The sequence below is a fragment of the Eptatretus burgeri genome, chromosome 3 (genome assembly GCF_056783735.1).
Source record: "Eptatretus burgeri isolate ZD-2024b chromosome 3, Ebu_testis_v1, whole genome shotgun sequence".
NCBI lineage: Eukaryota > Metazoa > Chordata > Myxini > Myxiniformes > Myxinidae > Eptatretus > Eptatretus burgeri.
In genome coordinates this window covers 8,699,278-8,720,021 of record NC_140963.1, presented here as the reverse complement: position 1 = coordinate 8,720,021, position 20,744 = coordinate 8,699,278, and the positions used below count along the sequence as shown (strand labels likewise).

At 44.9% G+C, this 20,744-nt stretch overlaps 1 protein-coding gene across 4 annotated transcripts in view; it reads left to right on the top strand.

Annotated features, from left to right (window-relative positions):
- Window positions 1-20,744, top strand: part of LOC147029374 (triple functional domain protein-like) — a 497,357-nt gene that overhangs the window by 350,939 nt on the left and 125,674 nt on the right. For all 4 annotated transcript variants that reach the window (XM_085872379.1, XM_085872381.1, XM_085872378.1 and 1 more), the window contains one exon: window positions 581-686. In XM_085872379.1, coding sequence (XP_085728505.1) covers window positions 581-686 — 106 coding nt within the window. The remainder of the gene's footprint in view (window positions 1-580; window positions 687-20,744) is intronic.

Genomic DNA, 20,744 nt, shown 5'->3' with positions numbered 1-20,744 from the left:
ACGCCAGCTGAGGCCGTCTGGACCAGTTGCAGAGTTTTGAGTGTTTGAAAATATACAAAATATACAGATTAAGGCAAGATTGCTGATGATGAGAGAAAGCTAAATGATTTTGTGAACTTTTTTTGATGGCACAGAAAAGTTGACTTTATGCTATCGGTTTTTTTTTTTGTTGTTGTTGTTGTTTTTTTAACCTCAACATGTGTTTTGAAACACGACTCACAAAGTTAGGGTTGGTAGATGAAAATCAGGGTCATGTTTGGTGCAACTCAGGAAGTGGTAATGTTTATTCGTATGGCAAAATTTAAAGGAGGATTTCTTGCTCACATGAAGTTTTATCAAAAGGAGATTGTAATGTAATCATTGAAAGTTATTTTGGTGAATTGGTTGCCAAAGGAAAATACTTATTATTATGAGGCCTAATTTTTTACTCGTCGATATAATCTTCCTTGTGGTTTTTGCCTCACAGTTTGTACACTACATACTCATGACATTGTCATTTAGGTTTGGACTATTAAATTTTGAAGTGCCATTGAGTGATGAAATCGACATTTGTGATCATGACCGAGCTGTCTTGCAACAGGGACAGTGGTGGTGAAGATGGAGACAGCCAGGGTGATGGCAGCAGTCAGCTGGACACTATTTCCATAACATCACGAACCTCGCAGAATACAATGGACAGTGACAAGGTAAGGTGTGTGTGTGTGTGTGTGTGTGTGTGTGTGTGTGTGCGTGCGTGTGTGCGTGCGTGCGTGCGTGCGTGCGCGCGCGCATGCTCGCGTGTTTTGTGAGGGCTCTCTTCAGGATCATCACCGAGCCCTGGACAGCTTCCAGCTGCAGCTCGTTTCTATTAATATTCTCAAGGATGTGTTTTTAAAGATCTTTGTAAGGTTCTTCTTCATCTTTCCCATTGCTCCAATTATCACTGGTGCAACTTTTGCATTCTTCAGCTTCCAGGATCTTTTCACTTCATTCTTGAGGTCTTGGTGTTTGGTTATTTTCTTGATTTCTGTGTTAAGGCTAAAATCTCCTTGTACTGACACCTCAATTAACAATGCAATCATTTATTTTTATACCTCAGTACTATATCCGGTCGCATTGCTTTGTTTTCTGTGTTCACTCTCGATGGGATCATCAGGTCATATGTGTGCATCCCTTCCTCATTTTCAATGATTGCTTTTGGATCATGTTTCCATGAGTTTTCCTGGACTGGGATATTGAAGTTTTTGCAGATGTGCCGGTGGATTGCACGACATACCTTGTTGTGCCTTTGTGTGTATGAACAGTTGTTCTGACATGAGTTTTTTTCATCCCGATCGGAGGTGGCTTGTACTTTCTGTTTCTACCTTGCACAACCTATACCTGTCGAATTGACCCAGTCACACCATCTTCTTAAAGCCATTGGCATAGTGTCCCTGGAATTGGGTATTAAAAATGATTTGTTCTCCATCCCAGTTGATTCCAAAGGTCACATCTCTTATTAGCCATTCCAAAGAGCCTTCTTTGTTTATTCCCAGTCTGTCCAACTTTTTTTTTCTTTTTTTCTTTTTTTTTGTTCAGGTTATTTCTCCAAAATAAGATGCCCATTTTCACTGAAACATTTTCTTCTCCACAACTACCTGAGCAATCCCAACCAAATTCAGTACAATGCATCAGGACAGTAAGGTCTCATGTTGTTGTGCTTCCCATCCGGATCCACCCCTTATAAGAGAGTGAAAAAGTGGGTTTCGCCTCAAGTTCACGTAATTTATTTTTAAATGTTCTCAGAAACCAATGCCCAGATGCAGGCCAAACTCTTCATGAAACAATCAGGACCATGTAATCAGGTTGCCAAAATGTTGACCCTGCAATGTTAACTACTGAGAACTTTTTGTCACGGAAATGTGTTCTATATAGTTAGGAGAGCCAAATTAGCTTGGTTGCTACTTATTCAATGTTGAGCATTTCTCAGAATTCAAGATGGCGGCCGTCGCCATCTTCGATGTTGGCCAATTTTCAACTTTTGATCTTTATGACCTCGAGGGTCGTGTAATACCTCTTTCTAGGGGGTTTAGAGTGCGGGGGGAGTCCATTTCTGGAGTTAATTTTTGGACATGGGGTCAAAGTCAAGGTCAAAATGAAGGTCAAAGGTGAAACTAAGAATCTTTAATGTATTGTTATTGTTCATAAGACATGATGACGGAACCACAGACATCTGACGCACAGTACCATGACCTCTATAGAGGCATTGAGCACAGTATTACCAGCCATCAGCAGTCACAGTCCTCTACGACTCTTCATCATCATCATCATCATCTACACCTAGCTCCCCTTCGTCGTCTTTGATGTCCATCTGCTTTCTGGTGAAACGATTACAGCAGGCGATTCCTCCCTCGCACTTGCAGTAGTCCGTGCATGAAAGGCCTGCGCTGTTGCAGCTGCAGCATGCACCGCTGCATGCCTTGCCCTCTGTGGTGCAGCTGCAGCTCACTACATCCAAGAGTGCTTGGGGAGCAACTGGCGCTGTTGAGACGGCCGGTGTGATGGTGGAGCCTTCGATGCTCCAGCCAAAGCTGGCAATATCACGAGCTTCTTCGGGTGGGTCACGTTGGTCCGCTGCCTTCCACAGTAGCATCTGAAGGTGAGCTCAGAGCACGTGCAGTTGCAGGTTGATATCAGTCGGCGGCAGTTTCTTCAGTGGTGAAGGCTTCTTACGGCCGTGGTAGAAGCGCGCACACGCGTCATTAATTGTTGTACAGCTATTCTGTCTATAGAGGGGAAAGAAGAAGCTGTCTGCTGTCGCCTTGAGCTGAGCGTGGGTAGCGCCAGGCTGTCCGAGCAATTGATCGAGACATGGGATGTCTATCTCCAGGAGCTTGAGCGCCGACTTTTTTCCTTTTCCACAGGGGTACGACACCGTATCGCAGCCCAACAGCACGTGGACACTGAGAAGCTGGCTGCACTTTCTGGGGCCCAACCGCTCGATGGTTTCCTTGACGTCCAGGACATCGCCATTCCACTTTTCCATTTGAATCTTGGCGACGACCCGCATCCTCGATGTCCAGTACATCAGGACGACGAAGACGTCGGTGTCGTCACTGAGGATGTGGATGGTCTGGGCGTCGTCTGCCGGCGCCTTCAGCATGTAGCTGCAGAGGTGATGTCTGCCTCAGCATGGGTGACAATTCAGTCCAGCTTGTTGACGAGCTGGATGTTGTGTGGAAGGGGGTAGCCGCATCGGTTGTTGTTGAGCAGACTCTTCTTCGTGGTATTGTGAAGAATAGCTTCTCGGCATGGAAGGGGGGGTGTTTGGGTTCAGCCGGACTTCCTTGGCTCTTCCTCTTCTCGTCTGCTCATGGTCCTTTGCATGTGGAGCTTCTTGGTCGTACCTGTCGAACAGGATGATTTTCTTGGAGCCAGGAGGGTAGTGGGCCAGTCGAGCGCCGAAACTTGCAGCCAGGTCTCCTGCAGTCCCAGCGACTGGCCAGACCATGTGGTGCAGCAGTTGGCCAGCGTCAACCAGCACCACGTCTGGAGCAGGTGGAATCGTGACAGAGACACCGAGACACTTGACGAGCACGGCCTTGTTGCCCTTCCTCAAGCAACCGTACTAGTGAATCATGGCTGGAGGGACTGGACTCAGCTCGAACTGGAAGATGTTGACTACCTCCACACTGCGTTGCTGCCCCACGACCAACAGCCGACTCAACCACGTCTCAACGTCGTAGATGGCCTTTCCCTTGACAGTGACTGCCTTCTTGAGCGTCTCCATTGATTTGACCTTCTTTATGTTTGTGTGGAAGTTACTGCTTAGCGAAGCGGAGAACTGCTTGCTCTGCTCACTTCTGATAGCCAGTGCATCCTGAACGTTCACTGTGTCTGGCGCCACTTGGCCGTTGCAGATGTTATAGACACCTGGATGTTGCTCGTTGAGGGGGTGAGTGTACTTCTCCAGCTCCGCTGCAATCTTCCTCCGATCGGCCTCGTCCAGTCTCCTTCTTCCCTCTCTTTCCTCCTTGTGCTTGTTCGGATAATTCTTCATAGGGTTCGCATCCATCTGCTTGAGCACCAGCATCCAGAGCAGTCAGGCTTTCCACCCAAGAGGTCAACGATTGACCGTATCCTTGCTCATTGGGTCCTCACTGAACACAGATAAGATTTTGGGCAGGGGCTACTTGCAGCCCATATAAATCTCTGTAAAGCATTTGATTTAGTGAATCGGGATGTTCTCTGGAGGATTCTTGGTCTTTGTGGGGTGCCATGAAAACTGATCAATCTGATGTCTGAGCTATATTCTGGTACTGAGAGTGCTATGAGATGTGGAGATACCATCTCTGGCTTATTTCCAGTTGTTAGTGGAGTTCATCAGGGGTGTGTACTGGCCCCCACATTTTTCAGCACTTGAATGGACTGGATTCTGGGGAGGATGTCGGAGAGATCAAGCAGCGGTGCATTGTTTGGGAATGTCAAGATCTCTGACCTTGATTTCGCAGATGATGCAGTCATCTTTGCAGAGACTCTCGATATCCTTTTGGGTGTCCTCGAGGTGCTGAATGAGGAGTTGGAGCTGATGGGATTTTGGGGATCCAGGCTTTCAAAAACATCTGGGATGCTGCTATCGTGTCTGTACCTGTTTGTGGTGAGGATGTTGAGGTTCCAGAGAGATTCACTTACCTTGGCAGTGATATTCATGTCTCTGCTGGCTGTGAGCCAGAGGTCAACAGACATCTGGGTCGAGCCTGGGGAGTCATGGATTCACTGGATCATGGGATATGACGCTGCCGGTACCTGTGCGGGAGAACAAATGCCCGAGTCTACAGGTCCTTGGTGTTTCCAGTCTTGCTCTCTGGATGTGAGACTTGGACTCTGACCAGGCATCTGAGACAGAGACTTAATTTCTTTGGTACCAGGTCTCTTTAGAGAATTCTTGGCTATCGCTGGTCGGACTGTATGTCCAACGAGCGGTTGCTGAGAGAGACTCAAATGAGATTTGTTACCTGCATAGTCCGTGAGCATCAGCTGCGGCTGTATGGACATGTGGCTCGTTTTCCTGACGCTGATCCTGCTCACCAGATTCTCTCAGCGAGGGATCCTCGTGAGTGGAGGAGGCCAATGGCCTGACCACGTGCCTCGTGGTTGCAGCAGGTTGATCAACATCTCATGTAGATGGGGATGGGCCAGGAATTTGCCTGGGGGATGGCCAGACGGAGGTCCCTGAACTACCGGTGGAAAGTGGACACAGCGACGTGCTGCTCTGGCGCATTCTCCCATTCCTGACCTAACCTGACCTTCATGCTCCTTGATGGACTGCAGCAGAAATGCATCACTTTTACTTCCAATACCCCATATCTTATAAGTATTGAAAGATGTTTTGTGCATTGCGTTACCTCTCGATTCACGTCGAGACCGGTATGTTGGTGGTGAAAACCGAAAACTGCACAAATTCCTCGCTGCTGATAACTCGGACATGCAGTGACATCTAACAGAGTTTATAAGAGTTTGGTTGGATAAGCATCCAGTAGACATGGTCCTGGGGTATGTAGAGTGTCTTTGTATCGTTAAACACTGATTCGATCATGATAAAACTCTGCGATGAATGTGTGACTCGTTTAAATGCCTTCATGTTTGGATTGTACAATTATCCATGATAATTGGACAACGCATTCTCACAAGCAGTGGATTGTATGTAACTTGGAACCTGCGTCAACTTGGTGCTTATTTACCCCCAGAGTTGATTGTGAAGGGAATATATGCATCAATTGTGTGATAATTTAAATTCCTTACTGTTTTTATTTTAAATTTATGTATTTCTCATTTCTCGACTTGTCAGATTTCATTCTTCCCCTCCAACCTCCACTTCCACAGTTATAGAGTGGTTAGGCATACTTTGGGTGTGCCCTGTCTGCTGTTGGTTTTGAGGTTTTGAGGAACATGTTTGAATTTGTACGTACAGTTGGGTTGCTTTTGGAAACAACTTCAACTGTTTAGTTCGTTTTCTTTTAATTCAGGGAATGGTTGTTTCCATATCATTAAGATTGCATGTGATTGATTCATCATCATCATCATCATCATCATCATCATCATCATCATCATCATGTACCATGTTCTGATACAGTGTCAGTTCTGCAGTCGATGAGTTGCCACTCCCACACATATGCGATTGATGGTTTATATTATTGTTGGTTTTTTTTTATTTTTTTGGAAAAGTTTCCATCTGGATGGTTACCAACAGTCGGTCATTGCTTCTCGAGAATAAAGCTCGAGAACTCAGATATTGGCTGTTTGTGTGGCGGCACATCGAATAAACGAGCCTTGTGAAATAGCTTGTCAATGCACAAATCGTCACAGTTAGTTGTGTCACTGTAAATGAGAGGTGATGCCCAGGGAAAAGGTTTGGTTGAGAGCAGCACGAGACGGATACACAGTCGGCCAGAAAGAGGAGGTTTGAGGAAGGAGGGGTTCATGCCCAACAACCTGCCATCTGTGTACCATTGCAGTAACACACACACACGCACACACACACACGCACATATATACAAATCCATACCTGTGACAACTGGTCCTACAGGCATGAAACCCGCCCACAGATGGTGGATTCTGCCATGATGCGTGTTGCGTGACTTGGAATAATATCTAATGAGAGCCCCTCGAGCAAGCTTTAGTTTCTCAGGATCACTGTTGTTTTGGTTCCACTTTGGGATTGGCAAAATTGCTTTGTGGTTTGCTTGTCCTGAAGAGATACAACATCTGGACTGTGATATCGAACATGTTCTGTTGTCTACCTCCTCAGAATGTGGATCAGGTATGTTTAGCAAGTGTATTGGCTCTTTTCACCAGCGTTTTGTGCACTACGGCTCTGTGCTGTCCTTCATTGTTTGTTTGTTTTCGGTATTCTGTGGATTACGTGACGGTGGAGTGAAGGATTAGGATATATGGATAAATGTTGCCTTAATAAAGTTTACTGAATGCTTGTGAAATATGGCCTGATAAGTGGTTTTATCCCACATGTGAAGCACAAACCAGGGTTAAGCAATTGCTTCACTCTGTTTGTATGTCTACAGACAGCAGTCTATGATCAAGGAACTATGTCAATTCAATTGAATTTTCTGTGTTGAACTCTGCAGAATGCAAATCGGGACATGAACCAGCGGTTTCGCAGTACCTTGGATCTGAATTTGGCAAATTTTACAGAATCTTGTCCTGAGTGCGCATGCACACAGAGGAGTCGGTTAATCGCTTTTGTCTATCTACCTGTCTGGCAGTCAAACAAAATTAAAAATCATTCCAAACGGGAACGTGACTGTTTTCGGGATGTCATGAAGGATACAAACAACAGGCATGAAAAACTAATTTAACATGGTAAATGAGGTGTAAAAGATGCTGCATCAATTGCAGTAAATGTCTGAAAAATATATATTTTTTTCCTCCAGCCTTTATAACTTGTTTCATTGTAATGGAAAATCTTCTTTATCTATTTGCTGATGACTTCACCCTCTGCCGTGACATCCCTCATCCTTCAAACAGACAGACAGCATTCTCTTCCCTCCCTTCAGACCTTGAAAACGTCACAAATTGGTCAAACACTTGGAATATGTCTTTCAATCCTGACAAATCTCACTCTCTCACAATCTCTCTCCGAAAGGACCATCTGACAGACCCTCCTATCGACTTTCTTTACCACTCTCTTGAGAAAGTTCATTCATCCAAATTCCTGGGTCTCACTATCGGCCATGAACTTTCTTGGGCAAACCACATTTCACCATCGCAGGTCTTGGGCAAACCTGAACTCCTATCCACCTGCAAGGCTTCATCCACAGCTTGATGGAGTACTGCTCTCCCTCTGGGCTGGCTCCCCTGCCTCACATCTTACTCAATTTGACGCCCTTGAAACATCGCCTTGTCACTTCACCATCGCAGACTCTCTGTCTCCTACCGCTTCCTTTCTGGTCTTGCACCCTCTGCTCTTTCCAAGCTTTAAAAAAAAAATTGAATTGCACACTTGAACACTGCAGAACACAAATTGCCTTGTTGGCACTCCCAAAAACATCCACTTTGACAAAATATAACACCCTTTTACTCCATCTCGCACAATGAAATTTTCTACTTGCGCTCTCGGCATTGGGGAATATCAAGATTCAGGAAAAATGGTGGCTCGTATGGAATATAGATTGTGCTCGGAAAACGCAAAGCAAGCGTTGAAAACACCCTTTCACCTTGTCCTATTTTTTTTCTCTCTCAAGAACAAGAACATCCAGTTTTTAGGTCAGCTCGCTGACCTAATATAACCGTTCGATATCCTCAGATCCGTCCGTCCATCCGTCTGTCAACAGTTTTTATTTTTATATCTCAACCTTGACGTCTCGGCCGATTGAGTTCTAACTTGACACGATGATAATACTAGTTACTCTCTATACATCGTCTGAGCCCTTTTTCACATTTTCGCCTCGGGGTCAAGGTTACCGGGTCATCAAGTGCAAAATGACCAATTGGTCGAATGGCCTATAAGGAAGCATTGGATGGCTGTAATACATAATGGTTTCATCATCTGGCCCTGTTTATTCGGAAACACGAGGTCCGCTGACTTCAACACGGCTTCGCGCGGTTATTTTTAAGTTCAATTTAAATTCTGTTTTCACTTTTCATTGTTCCTGAGGTTGATTAACACTCGGTTGCATCAAGTTTTGTATCTGAGCTGACCGTCAAACCCGCTCAGGTGTATTATTTTGGTTGGTTTTTTTTGTCATGGATCTAAGTATGGATCCCTCTCCCTCTCCTGCTCTCTCTCCTCCCCTCTCCCTCCCCCTCTCCCTCCCCTCCCCCCTCTCTTTCACCCTCTCTCCACTCTCTCCTCTCTCTCCACTCTCTCTCCCCACTCTCTCCACTCTCTCCCCCTCTCTCTCCACACTCTCTCCACACTCTCTCCACTCTCTCTCCACTCTCTCTCCACTCTCTCTCCACTCTCTCTCCCCCTCTCTATCTCCCTCTCTCTCTCTCCCCCTCTATCTCACCCTTTCTCTCACCCTTTCTCTCACCCTTTCTCTCACCCTCTCTCTCCACGCTCTCTCTCCACGCTCTCTCTCCACGCTCTCTCTCCACGCTCTCTCTCCACTCTCTATCCCCCTCTCTCTCCCCTCTCTCTCCCCCTCTCTCTCCCTCCCTCCCCTCTCTCTCCTCCTCTCTCCCCCTCTTTCTCTCTCCCCCTCTCTCTCACCCTCTCTCTCCACTCTCTCTCCACTCTCTCTCTCCACTCTCTCTCCACTCTCTCTCCACTCTCTCTCCCCCCTCTCTTCCCCTCTCTCTTCCCCTCTCCCTCCCCCTCTCCCTCCCCCTCTCCCTCCCCCTCTCTCTCACCCTCTCTCTCACCCTCTCTCTCGACTCTCTCTCTCTCTCTCTCTCTCTCTCTCTCTCTCTCTCTCTCTCTCTCTCTCTCTCTCTCTCTCTCTCTCTCTCTCTCTCTCTCTCTCTCTCTCTCTCTCTCTCTCTCTCTCTCTCTCTCTCCCCTCTCTCCCTCTCTCTCTCTCTCTCTCTCTCTCTCTCTCTCTCTCTCTCTCTCTCTCTCTCTCTCTCTCTCTCTCTCTCTCTCTCTCTCTCTCTCTCTCTCTCTCTCTCTCCCCCTCTCTCTGCACTCTCTCTCCACTCTCTCTCCACTCTCTCTCTCCTCCTCTCTCTGCACTCTCTCTCTCCACTCTCTCTCTCCACTCTCCCTCCACTCTCTCCCCCTCTCTCTCCCCCTCTCCCTTCTCCCCTCTCTCACCCTCTTTCACCCTCTCTCACTATCTCTCTCCACTCTCTCTCCCCCGCTCTCCCTCTCTCTCTCTCCCCTTACCCTACCACCCCCCAAGACCACCGACAAAGATAAAAACACCCATATTCATTAATAAGGGTTATTGTGACCTGATGTAGCAAGTCTGGATGTAATCGGTCCATAACTGTAGCAGGAGTAGCGCAACAAACACCGGTCCATGAATTATGTGAGGATGCCTCGTGCCTACGAACCTTCTTCACAATGCACAAAGTGGTGAGAAAGGAGACAGAAAACAAAAGCAGATACAGACACTGTCCTTTTTATTTATGGAGAAAAGAAGATGAGATGCAGAAGAGCCACATGAATGAGCGAAGAGGCACAGCATTATGAACAGGTAGAGTTCACGGAAAGTACAAAATACGAAACAAGAAAAAGAGCAATCAGAGATTGCAGACCCTCGCCAGGACTTCTTTTGCGTGGTGTATTTTGTGTGGCGTTTGTGTACTGGTGTGTTACATAATTGATGACACAAAATTAGAACTGCCACTTTATAACTGCTGGCAGTGATGACAAGGTACCAAAACATCCCACTTTGTTGCAACCCAGCTTTCCTTGGACACCTGGCCCTGACCCATGATGATGTTTTTTTATTATTACTCAATTGAATTCAGAATTGTATTAAAACAAATTCAATTCAAATCAAATGGAAGACCAAATAGGTAAAGTTCTGCATTGGAGTAATCACAAGGAACCCAAACAAGCAAAAAGCAAAGATGAAGTCATCAGGAGGAACCTGGATAGCACTCACATTTCAGTTGCTACTCCTCTACCCTCAAACCCATCCAGGGACAGCCAAGCGAGCCTTTAAAATAAAAAAGAGAAAAAAAGAACCCGTATCAAAAAAGTAAATAACTCTGGCTGCCAGACCATGCGTCTGATCAAGTTGAAATTTAAAACATGTATTCCCCATCACTACTTGATCATAAATGTGAAGTTTCACGTCGATTAATTAAACGGTTCCAGAGAAAACATTATTTAATATTTTATTTCAATCCAATATAGATGCCAAACCATGTGACATCAATTATTCCTGAACAAACTTGCACACCCATGGCTTGGGGAACATTTGTGTAAAGTTTCCCCTTGATCTGTAGAGCCGTTCTGGAAAATAACATTTTTATGGGTTTTAGGTTAAATCCAATATGGCTGCCAAACCATGTGACCTCTGGCATCATACGTGTGAACCTTTTGTTCCTCATGGATAGGCGGTCATACTTGTAAAGTTTCATCTCGATCTGTTCACCCACTTCAGAGAGGATTTCTGAAGGTTTTTTAATTTTATTCTTTTGAAACGATATGGCTGCTGAATTGCGTGACCGACGACGTCATCAATTTTTTTTTTCTGTGGACCATTTTATCACTTGATGACCCTCAAAATTTTTAATACTGATCAGATGCAGTTCTACATATGCAATTATGATGTCATAATGACGGCACCTATGGCATTATCAAAGCATCACACTTATTCCTCATGAAGAGTACTTGTTCTGTGCCAAGTGTCAATTTTTTTCTTGGTGCAGTTTCAGAGATAAATGTCCAAAGTTTTTCCGTTTTTCCAACATGGCTGCCACACCACGTGATCTATGACATCATAATTATAATTAAAACATTCTACATGAGTAGTCACACCTGTGGTGAAAATTTCGTCTCCATCTGACAAGCGGTCACGGAGAAATACACGAAAGTTCTGTGTGGACAAACAAACAAACAAGAAAAAGATGTCGTGCAAAATCCACCCCCCTTTCCAAAGGTTGCCATGGATACATCAAATTGTCCATTTCATTAAGTTTAAAATTGACAATCTTAATCAAAGCTCAAGTCAATCGGATGAAAGTGAAAGTTGATTATTCTTCAGATTGAAATTGATTTTAGAAGTTTGACCTTGAGTTGACCTGTGACCTTTTGACCTCAAAAATATTTCATTTCCAAATTCTGTGATGTACTATGCAATTGCTGTTTAATTTTTAAGTTAATCGGATAAATTGACAATTTTTCAGATGAAAAATTGATTTTTGAAGTTTGACCTTGAGTTGACCTGTGACCTTTTGACCTCAAAAATATTTCATTTCCAAATCCTGTGATGTACTATGCAATTGCTGTTTAATTTTTAAGTTAATCGGATAAATTGACGATATTTCAGATGAAAAATTGATTTTTGAAGTTTGACCTTGAGTTGACCTTTGATCTTTTGACCTCAAATAGTTGGTTTCAAAATTCAGTGACGCAATATGCAAATCGTGTTGAACTTTCCAGTGAATCGGACGAAAAATGACGATTTTCGAAACTTGGCCTCAAGATCACCTTTGACCTTTGACCTCAAAATAAATGGGCTTCTCAGTTGAGCCAACCTCTACAACTCGGTAACGTTTCATGATGATCGGTTTCGAATTGTGACCTGTAGGCGACAGACAGAACAACAAGACAACGTTGTGCAGAGCACGATTCTTGCAAAATCCATAAAAGAAATTTTACCTCAAAAATAATTGGTGGTTGAATTCAATGTCCAAATATGCAGCAACTCTTGAAATTTCAAGTCAATCTGATGAAAATTGAGGATTTTAGAAATACCACCTTCATTGTTGACCTTTATGAGCCTGGTGTGGCTTATTGGTTAAGTGGTGGCTTGGGATGCGTGGGGTCCTGATTTCGAGCCCCACTGTCCGTTGAGTTAGCATCAGGGAGGTTGACTCAGCCTGTCATCCTTCCGAAGGTTGACCAAATGAGCACCAGTATACTGATAATTATCCCTGTAGGGTCGAAGGTAGACTAAAGGGTTGGCGTCAGGAAGGGCATCCGGCCGCATTGCCACAAGAAAGGGTACCATGATTGGAGCCCGCAAAAAGCTGACCCCTGGTCAGGGATAAAGGCTTTAAAATGGTGTGATGATGATGATGAGTTGTTGACCTTTTAACCTCAAAACAAGCTCGAATGAGCTAAGATCCTCGTCCTCTTAATGATGACGTCATAAAAACGAATATGACGTCATTGTGATGTATCAGGTTTGCGATAAATTATCTGTGCTAATGCCCGGCTGTAGGCTGTGAAACAAAAAAAATCCACAAGAAGAAGATCAAGAACGACAACGTGAGTAAGACTTAGAGATCCTCCACGAGTATCTAAAAATATGCTCCTTCCTCATGACAAACTCTACCACGTGGTGAAGTTTCGTGAAGATCGGTTTAAAATTGTGACCTTTAGGCGACAAACAGACAAAACAACCAGACAGACAGACAATAACAAAATCGACTAACCAATCGGCTTGAAAAATCTTCGATTTTGCAAGTAACAGACAAATGGACCTAAACACAATACCCTCTTCGTCCGGCAGATATGGGAATGGACTGTGCGTTTGATGATACAAGCATGAGCTTTGGCACGCTGTTAGATCATGCCCTCAGGAAGATACTTAGCTCTAGGGCCATCGCAGAATTGTCCTGTGGCCAAAATGGCCACCACCGGTTGTAATTTTACCAGTAGCTCAGGTTCTGGACTACCTTGACTGAGGATACTGATTCTGGTGGCTAATCGTACATTTTCAAGGATGAGGAATGCAGTGGTACAATTTACAACATGCTTCAACTACTCTAACAACTACCGAACTACATATATCTAGCTTTCAGGAAAATAAATAATAGTAAAATTATAAACGCATTTAATATTGGTGGAGTTATACTTGTACATGTTTTGAAATTGTGACATATTCATGAGAGTACAATGCAGTCTTCGCAATGTTTCCTTTATAATATTTGGTAGTTTATTTATACTAGTGCATGCCCGTACGTGCGTGGCCGTACATGCAAAAAAAAAAACTTTCAAACGGCGTGCCAAAACAACAACCACACAGGCCATTCCTTCACTCTCGCGTGGCCTTACGTGCGTGGCCGTACGTGTGTGGCCGTACGTACAAAAAAAACAACAAAAAACTTGCAAACAACTACACAGGCCATTCCTTCGCTCTCGTAAACTCTACTCTACTGTACGTTAACGTCCTTCTTGCCGAGATAAGTTTCATAACAGGTAAGCAGTTCCAGCAGGACATTTCATACTTCAACAAAGTGCAAGGAAATGATAGACCTCATGTCTTTGTTGTAGTAAAGTTATTTGAGACATTAATTATGGAGTATGTAAAGATTTTGAAGAGCTTAAATGTGAGTAGTTACGGAAGCGAAACATAGGTTTTCGATGGAGATTTTGCTGAATATGAAGGGAAGTTTCAGAGGCCTTAGAGACCTACCTGGTTGATGAAGTGTGGCATCCATCGGATGGACATTAGTCTGGGGAAATGGTCTGTTCGCCTTTTGGCCTTTTGTTTGGTTTTGATTTTGTACTATTTGTAGGATTGTTCACTTAATGAGTGCTTCTCATGATGTCTAAAATGAGAATTTTCAAATGATTGATGTTCTTGATGTCCACATAATATTCAGTCCTTATCAGTATATGCCTGGTGTTGGCTTCAAAATTTGGGTGGTGGACTTTGGATCTGAGGGTCCTGAGTTCAAATCCCACTCAGTTCTTGAATTAATACCAGGTGGGGTTAACTCGGCCTGTCATCCTTCGAGGTCGGTAAAATGACCTGTCCAGGATTGTGCCCAATAGCCAAGGAGACAGCTTAAGCACCAACGCTCTGCACAGAGTATTGTCCCAATTTCTGTGTCTCTCTCTCTCTCTCTCTCTCTCTCTCTCTCTCTCTCTCTCTCTCTCTCTCTCTCTCTCTCTCTCTCTCTCTCTCTCTCTCTCTCTCTCTCTCTCTCTCTCTCTCTCTCTCTCTCTCTCTCTCTCTCTCTCTCTCTCTCTCTCTCTCTCTCTCTCTCTCTCTCTCTCTCTCTCTCTCTCTCTCTCTCTCTCTCTCTCTCTCTCTCTCTCTCTCTCTCTCTCTCTCTCTCTCTCTCTCTCTCTCTCTCTCTCTCTCTCTCTCTCTCTCTCTCTCTCTCTCTCTCTCTCTCTCTCTCTCTCTCTCTCTCTCTCTCTCTCTCTCTCTCTCTCTCTCTCTCTCTCTCTCTCTCTCTCTCTCTCTCTCTCTCTCTCTCTCTCTCTCTCTCTCTCTCTCTCTCTCTCTCTCTCTCTCTCTCTCTCTCTCTCTCTCTCTCTCTCTCTCTCTCTCTCTCTCTCTCTCTCTCTCTCTCTCTCTCTCTCTCTCTCTCTCTCTCTCTCTCTCTCTCTCTCTCTCTCTCTCTCTCTCTCTCTCTCTCTCTCTCTCTCTGTCTCTCTCTCTCTCTCTCTCTCTCTCTCTCTCTCTCTCTCTCTCTCTCTCTCTCTCTCTCTCTCTCTCTCTCTCTCTCTCTCTCTCTCTCTCTCTCTCTCTCTCTCTCTCTCTCTCTCTCTCTCTCTCTCTCTCTCTCTCTCTCTCTCTCTCTCTCTCTCTCTCTCTCTCTCTCTCTCTCTCTCTCTCTCTCTCTCTCTCTCTCTCTCTCTCTCTCTCTCTCTCTCTCTCTCTCTCTCTCTCTCTCTCTGTCCCTCTCTCTCTCTGTCCCTCTGTCTCTCTTTCTGCCTGCCTGTTTGTTTGTATCTCTCTCTCTCTCTCTCTCTCTCTCTCTCTCTCTCTCTCTCTCTCTCTCTCTCTCTCTGTCTCTGTCTCTCTCTCTCTCTCTCTCTCTCTCTCTCTCTCTCTCTCTCTCTCTCTCTCTCTCTCTCTCTCTCTCTCTCTCTCTCTCTCTCTCTCTCTCTCTCTCTCTCTCTCTCTCTCTCTCTCTCTCTCTCTCTCTCTCTCTCTCTCTCTCTCTCTCTCTCTCTCTCTCTCTCTCTCTCTCTCTCTCTCTCTCTCTCTCTCTCTCTCTCTCTCTCTCTGTCTCTCTCTCTCTCTCTCTCTCTCTCTCTCTCTCTCTCTCTCTCTCTCTCTCTCTCTCTCTCTCTCTCTCTCTCTCTCTCTCTCTCTCTCTCTCTCTCTCTCTCTCTCTCTCTCTCTCTCTCTCTCTGTCTCTCTCTCTCTCTCTCTCTCTCTCTCTCTCTCTCTCTCTCTCTCTCTCTCTCTCTCTCTCTCTCTCTCTCTCTCTCTCTCTCTCTCTCTCTCTCTCTCTCTCTCTCTCTCTCTCTCTCTCTCTCTCTCTCGCTCGCGCTGTCTCGCTCTCTCTCTCTCTCTCTCTCTCTCTCTCTCTCTCTCTCTCTCTCTCTCTCTCTCTCTCTCTCTCTCTCTCTCTCTCTCTCTCTCTCTCTCTGTCTCTGTCTCTGTCTCTGTCTCTGTCTCTGTCTCTGTCTCTGTCTCTGTCTCTGTCTCTGTCTCTGTCTCTCTCTCACTCTCTTTCTGCCTGCCTGTTTGTATATATATATATATATATATATATATATATATATATATATATATATATATATATATATATATATATATATATATATATATATATATATATATATATATCTCTCTCTCTCTCTCTCTGTCTCTCTGTCTCTCTCACTCTCTTTCTGCCTGCTTGGTTGTATCTCTCTGTACAAACTCTGAGAGAATATCTGTACCAACATCAAGGTAAAGACGAAATAGAGGGAGACTGGGAGGAAAAAGGACACAAGTAAGAATGCGAGCAAGCGGAGGGTGAGGAAGACACGGGTCGTGAACAGGATATGGAGACGTGCAAACACTAAACCACGTGAGTGGAAAGAAAACTTGGGATGTAGCAGAAATGGAGAAAAAACAAAAAACAGAGGAGGGTGAGGGAGTGAGGGGAAACCTGGAAAGAGGTGGGATTGGAGAGAGTTAATAAAGGTAGAAAAGATCATGACTTTGTCTGGGGGATAACTTGATAATGTGGTGAACAGCTGTCTTGATGCCCAAACGGGAAGGACAGGGTTAAACAGACTGAAAAGGTTTTGATTCCACAGGTGGGGAGAAGGGGGAAAAATGAGTGGAGGTGAGCAGTGATTGTGGATTTCAGGAGTTTCACTCGAAGGGTGTTGCTGGCTGACTGTGTGCACCCTGCAGAAACCTGGGAGGGAGGTTAGTTGAGCAAGGAATGGACATTGTTCAAGACCAGAAAGAAGGCGGTGGAAGACTGAGAAACCACCGGCCTGTCTGTGATGTGAAAGTGATGGGTCCAGAGACTCAGCTTATTCACAGGAGGTTCCAATGCAATGATCTTGAATGCCTTGGTTTCCGAGGGCATCAAGCTGAGCAAAGTGTAAGGCGGGGTTGCCAGTCCAGAGGGGAGGGCAGTACTCCATCAGGCTGTGGGTCGTAGGGAGAAAAAAAGTTCCGGTGCATCATGGAAAGAGTTTGCACAATGGAGAATGCCCAGTCAGCGACTGACTTTGGAGGCCAACTTCCAGGTGTGGTTTGCCCAAGAAATGGCTGATAGTGAGGTCCAAACATTTGAGTGACCGTACTTCTTCAAGAGGATTGTTAAGTAAGTATATGGGAAGCTTCATCAGACAGTCCTTTCAGACAGACAGAGTGAAAGTATGAGATTTGTCAGGATTGAAAGACATTTTCCAAGTGTTGGACCAGTTTGTGGTTCTACGAAGGTCTGACAAGACCACTGCCTGCCTGTCTGAAGGGGAATACGGATAAACACAGCTACTCGCCACTGCTCAAAAGGTTTCCATTCCTTGGCGTGGAATCGCATTGTGGTGTGAATGTGGTACCGGAGTCTGCCAGTGAATAATTCCCTTACCAAATAGATGAGGGACGAACCTGCAACCAAATAATATCCCCAGCCTTCCTCAACTCGCAACACCTTCGATGGTGGTGTGCCAAAAGCTTACCAGACTCGACGTTACTTCGCTTACAAAGGTTCAGACACATTCAAGTAGACAAGTTGTGTGAAAATGTTGCATTTTAGGCAAACAGTTCAGGCTTCAGTGGAAGACAGGTTTGTCATGGAATTGTTGGTTTACGAGTGCCAGCCAGAGTGACAACTATATTCGTTATGTCTGTGTGTCTGTCTGTCTGTCTGTGTGTCTGTCTCTGTGTGTCTGTCTGTCCAGAGCATAACTCCGTGGACTATGATCCGATCTTGATCAAACTTGGTTATGTGTTCGATATCAATGTCTAGTTATGTTTTCCTGGATGAGGGTGTGCTATGCCCATTGTGGGTGGAGCCACGTCCCAAAAAATAGCCATTTTTAGGGGGTAGTTGGATTAAAAATTTATCTTCTCCAAGGGAATTGACTGAATGGAATGGGTTCTTTGGTATTTGAATAGCAAAATGAATTATCTAAAACTTGTCGTTGCCAGATTTTTCATTTTCGTCCCAAGGTCAAGGTCACAAGGTCAAAAACTTGGAAAATTTCGAATTTTGACATAAAAATCATTCGACCGCCCAAACTTTGAGAGCTCGGATGACAATATTTTTTATGCATAATCTTGAGGTCATTCCCCACCGAAAGTCTTGAAACCATTTTTCTCTATCTCGAACACCTTGCCCGTGGCTCCCCCTTCAAGTTTGTTTTTATGCTGATTTCATCAAAGTATGGATAATCCGAGGAGTATGAAATGCCATATAGCCTATATGACGTTATATTGTTCCTGGAATGTTCCAGAGGAAGTTTTGCACCAAAAGCCATAATTCTTGACCTTTGAGCTTTAAAGGCCACAAAGGTCAAATTTTCAAAGTTGTGGGAATCGAACTGGGTTTCGACCTTCTTCGACGAACTAACTCCAATAAGCTATAGCACGTATCCTGTTTCCTTATTTTAATGTCCACAACATTGTTTTGTGACCTTTAAAGGTTCTGGAAAGGTCAAATTTTGAAAGTTGTTGAACGAAACAGGGTTTTTGACATTTTGCAGCTGTTGATTGAAAGCCACTATAATTAATTATAACTTGGTCAAAAATTATCACATTGTCTCATCCTTGACTTCTGAAACAATCTACATCGTCAAATACCGCTCGTGAACCATTGTCGTCTTCAGACTTGTTAAAACTAGTTTCCTTGGGTGTTTTGAATTGTAGGGTCTGGCACATTGCCACAACATTCACTGCCATCACTCGCATACCTGAGAAATAAATATATATATTTGCTTTTGCTGTTTTTTTCTTAATCAATTTGCTTAAGATGTTGTTGCAAGATGTTTAATACTTAACAAGATGTGTAGGTAATACGTATGCAAAAAGAACAATAATTTCTCTTATTTTTAGCAAATTAAGTTGAAATATTAAGCCTGGTGTTGGCTTTGTGGTTGGAGTGGCTGGCTTAGGATCTTAGCGTCCTGAGTTTGAGCCCTGTTGGCCACTAGATTAACACCAGGTGGGGTTGACTCAGCCTGTTCATCCTTACGAGGTCGGGGAAATGAGTACCAGTGTACTGGTAGAGGGGCACATCATCAGCGGCAGAGCTGCGCTTCCAAGAAATGATAGCTCCCCCAGCAGTCAAGCTGCCATACGCAAGAACATGTATGTACATTTATGGAGAAGGAGAGAGAGAGGCAGAGGGATAAGGAGAGAGGAGGGAGGGGAGCAAGGAGGGGTCAGCGAAGGGAAGACAGTGTGAGGTGAGAGGAAGGGAAGGCAGACGTGCGGTGGAGTGTTAAATACGATTCATGCTGTTTCATCAAAATGATTCTGCATAGAATAACAGTGAAGTTAGAAACAAAATAATGTCTAAAATCCATTTTTAACCGGTCGTACGATAAACACCGCCCGGACACGTCCGGATACAAAACCCGCCTGACACCTCTGGAGCCAAGCCGTCCGGACACAAACACTGTCCAGACGCATCCGAAGACAAACTTTCTTCCGGAGGCAAACTCCTATCTGGGCAAGTCCGGAGACAAACTCCCATCCAGACATAAATTCCGGAGCCAAGCTGTCTGGAGACAAACACCGCCCGGACACATTTGGAGCCAAGCTGTCCAGAGACGAACACCGGCCAGACGCGCTGGACAAACCCCCGTCCGGACATGAACACCACCTGGACACGTCCAGAGACAAAATCTGCCCGGACACATCCGGAGACAAATCCCATCCAGGCATAAACACCGCCCAAATGTATCCAGAGACAGAGACAGACAGAGGGAGAGAGAGAGATTAAGGGAGGGGAGAGTGAGAGAAGTGTGGGAGGAGGGTGCTGTACTCTATTGGGATGGGGTAGAGCAAAATTGGGAGAGAGAGGTGGGGGTTGGGGAGTTATCAGAGAGAATATATTATGTTTTATGAACAACACAGACACACTCACACTCACACTCGCACTCACACTCACACACACAAACACACACATACTCATGCTTGGCTGATATCAGCAATTTTTGGGGAATCAGAAGGTTGGAGTCAGTGTGATTACTGACTGCAGTACTTACTGCATACAACCAAGAAACCTTGAGTAGCTTTCACAGTAAAACAATGTTGCATTCATTGAGACGTTTCAGGGATATGTTCACAAACATTGATCTTTATATACAGCTGTGTGTGAGGGATGGAAAAAAATTTGGCTTGGTAATTTAAAAATCCCGTTCATATGGCAAACGGCTCAGAAATTGGGTGTTATTTCATAACCACTCACTCAGGGTGGCAGAGCGCGAACCACTCGCTCAGGGTGGCGGAGCGTGAACCCCTCGCTCAGGGTGGCGGAGCACGAACCCCTCGCTCAGGGCGATGGAGCACAAACCACTTACTCTGAATGACGTGGTGGGCAAAATCGTTCGCAGTGAGTGAACGATTTGTTCAGAAGGACGTGGCGTGGTCCCGCTATCGACTGTAAGGCGTTCGGCAAGTGGCTTAAGCACTCATGCAAGCACTCCAATTTAATGGTTGATAAGGAACGGTTGGCCAGGCTGTTGCTGCATATCATATAGGATACCTTTAACTTTAAAGCTGGTCTTGACCGCGCACGGAGCAGTTCATGACATGAAATGAATTCGTTCAAATAATGTCTTTATCCACAAAAGAGTGGCAGCTTAATGCAGAACAACCCTGAAGACATCACGAAGTTCAACTTCCTGTTAAATAAACATTGCAGATATAATCTGCCATCTTGTCTGCTCGTCTGTGCACGCCTCACATGGTACATCGGTTCGGGGTCCACGCAAACGTTTTAACTTT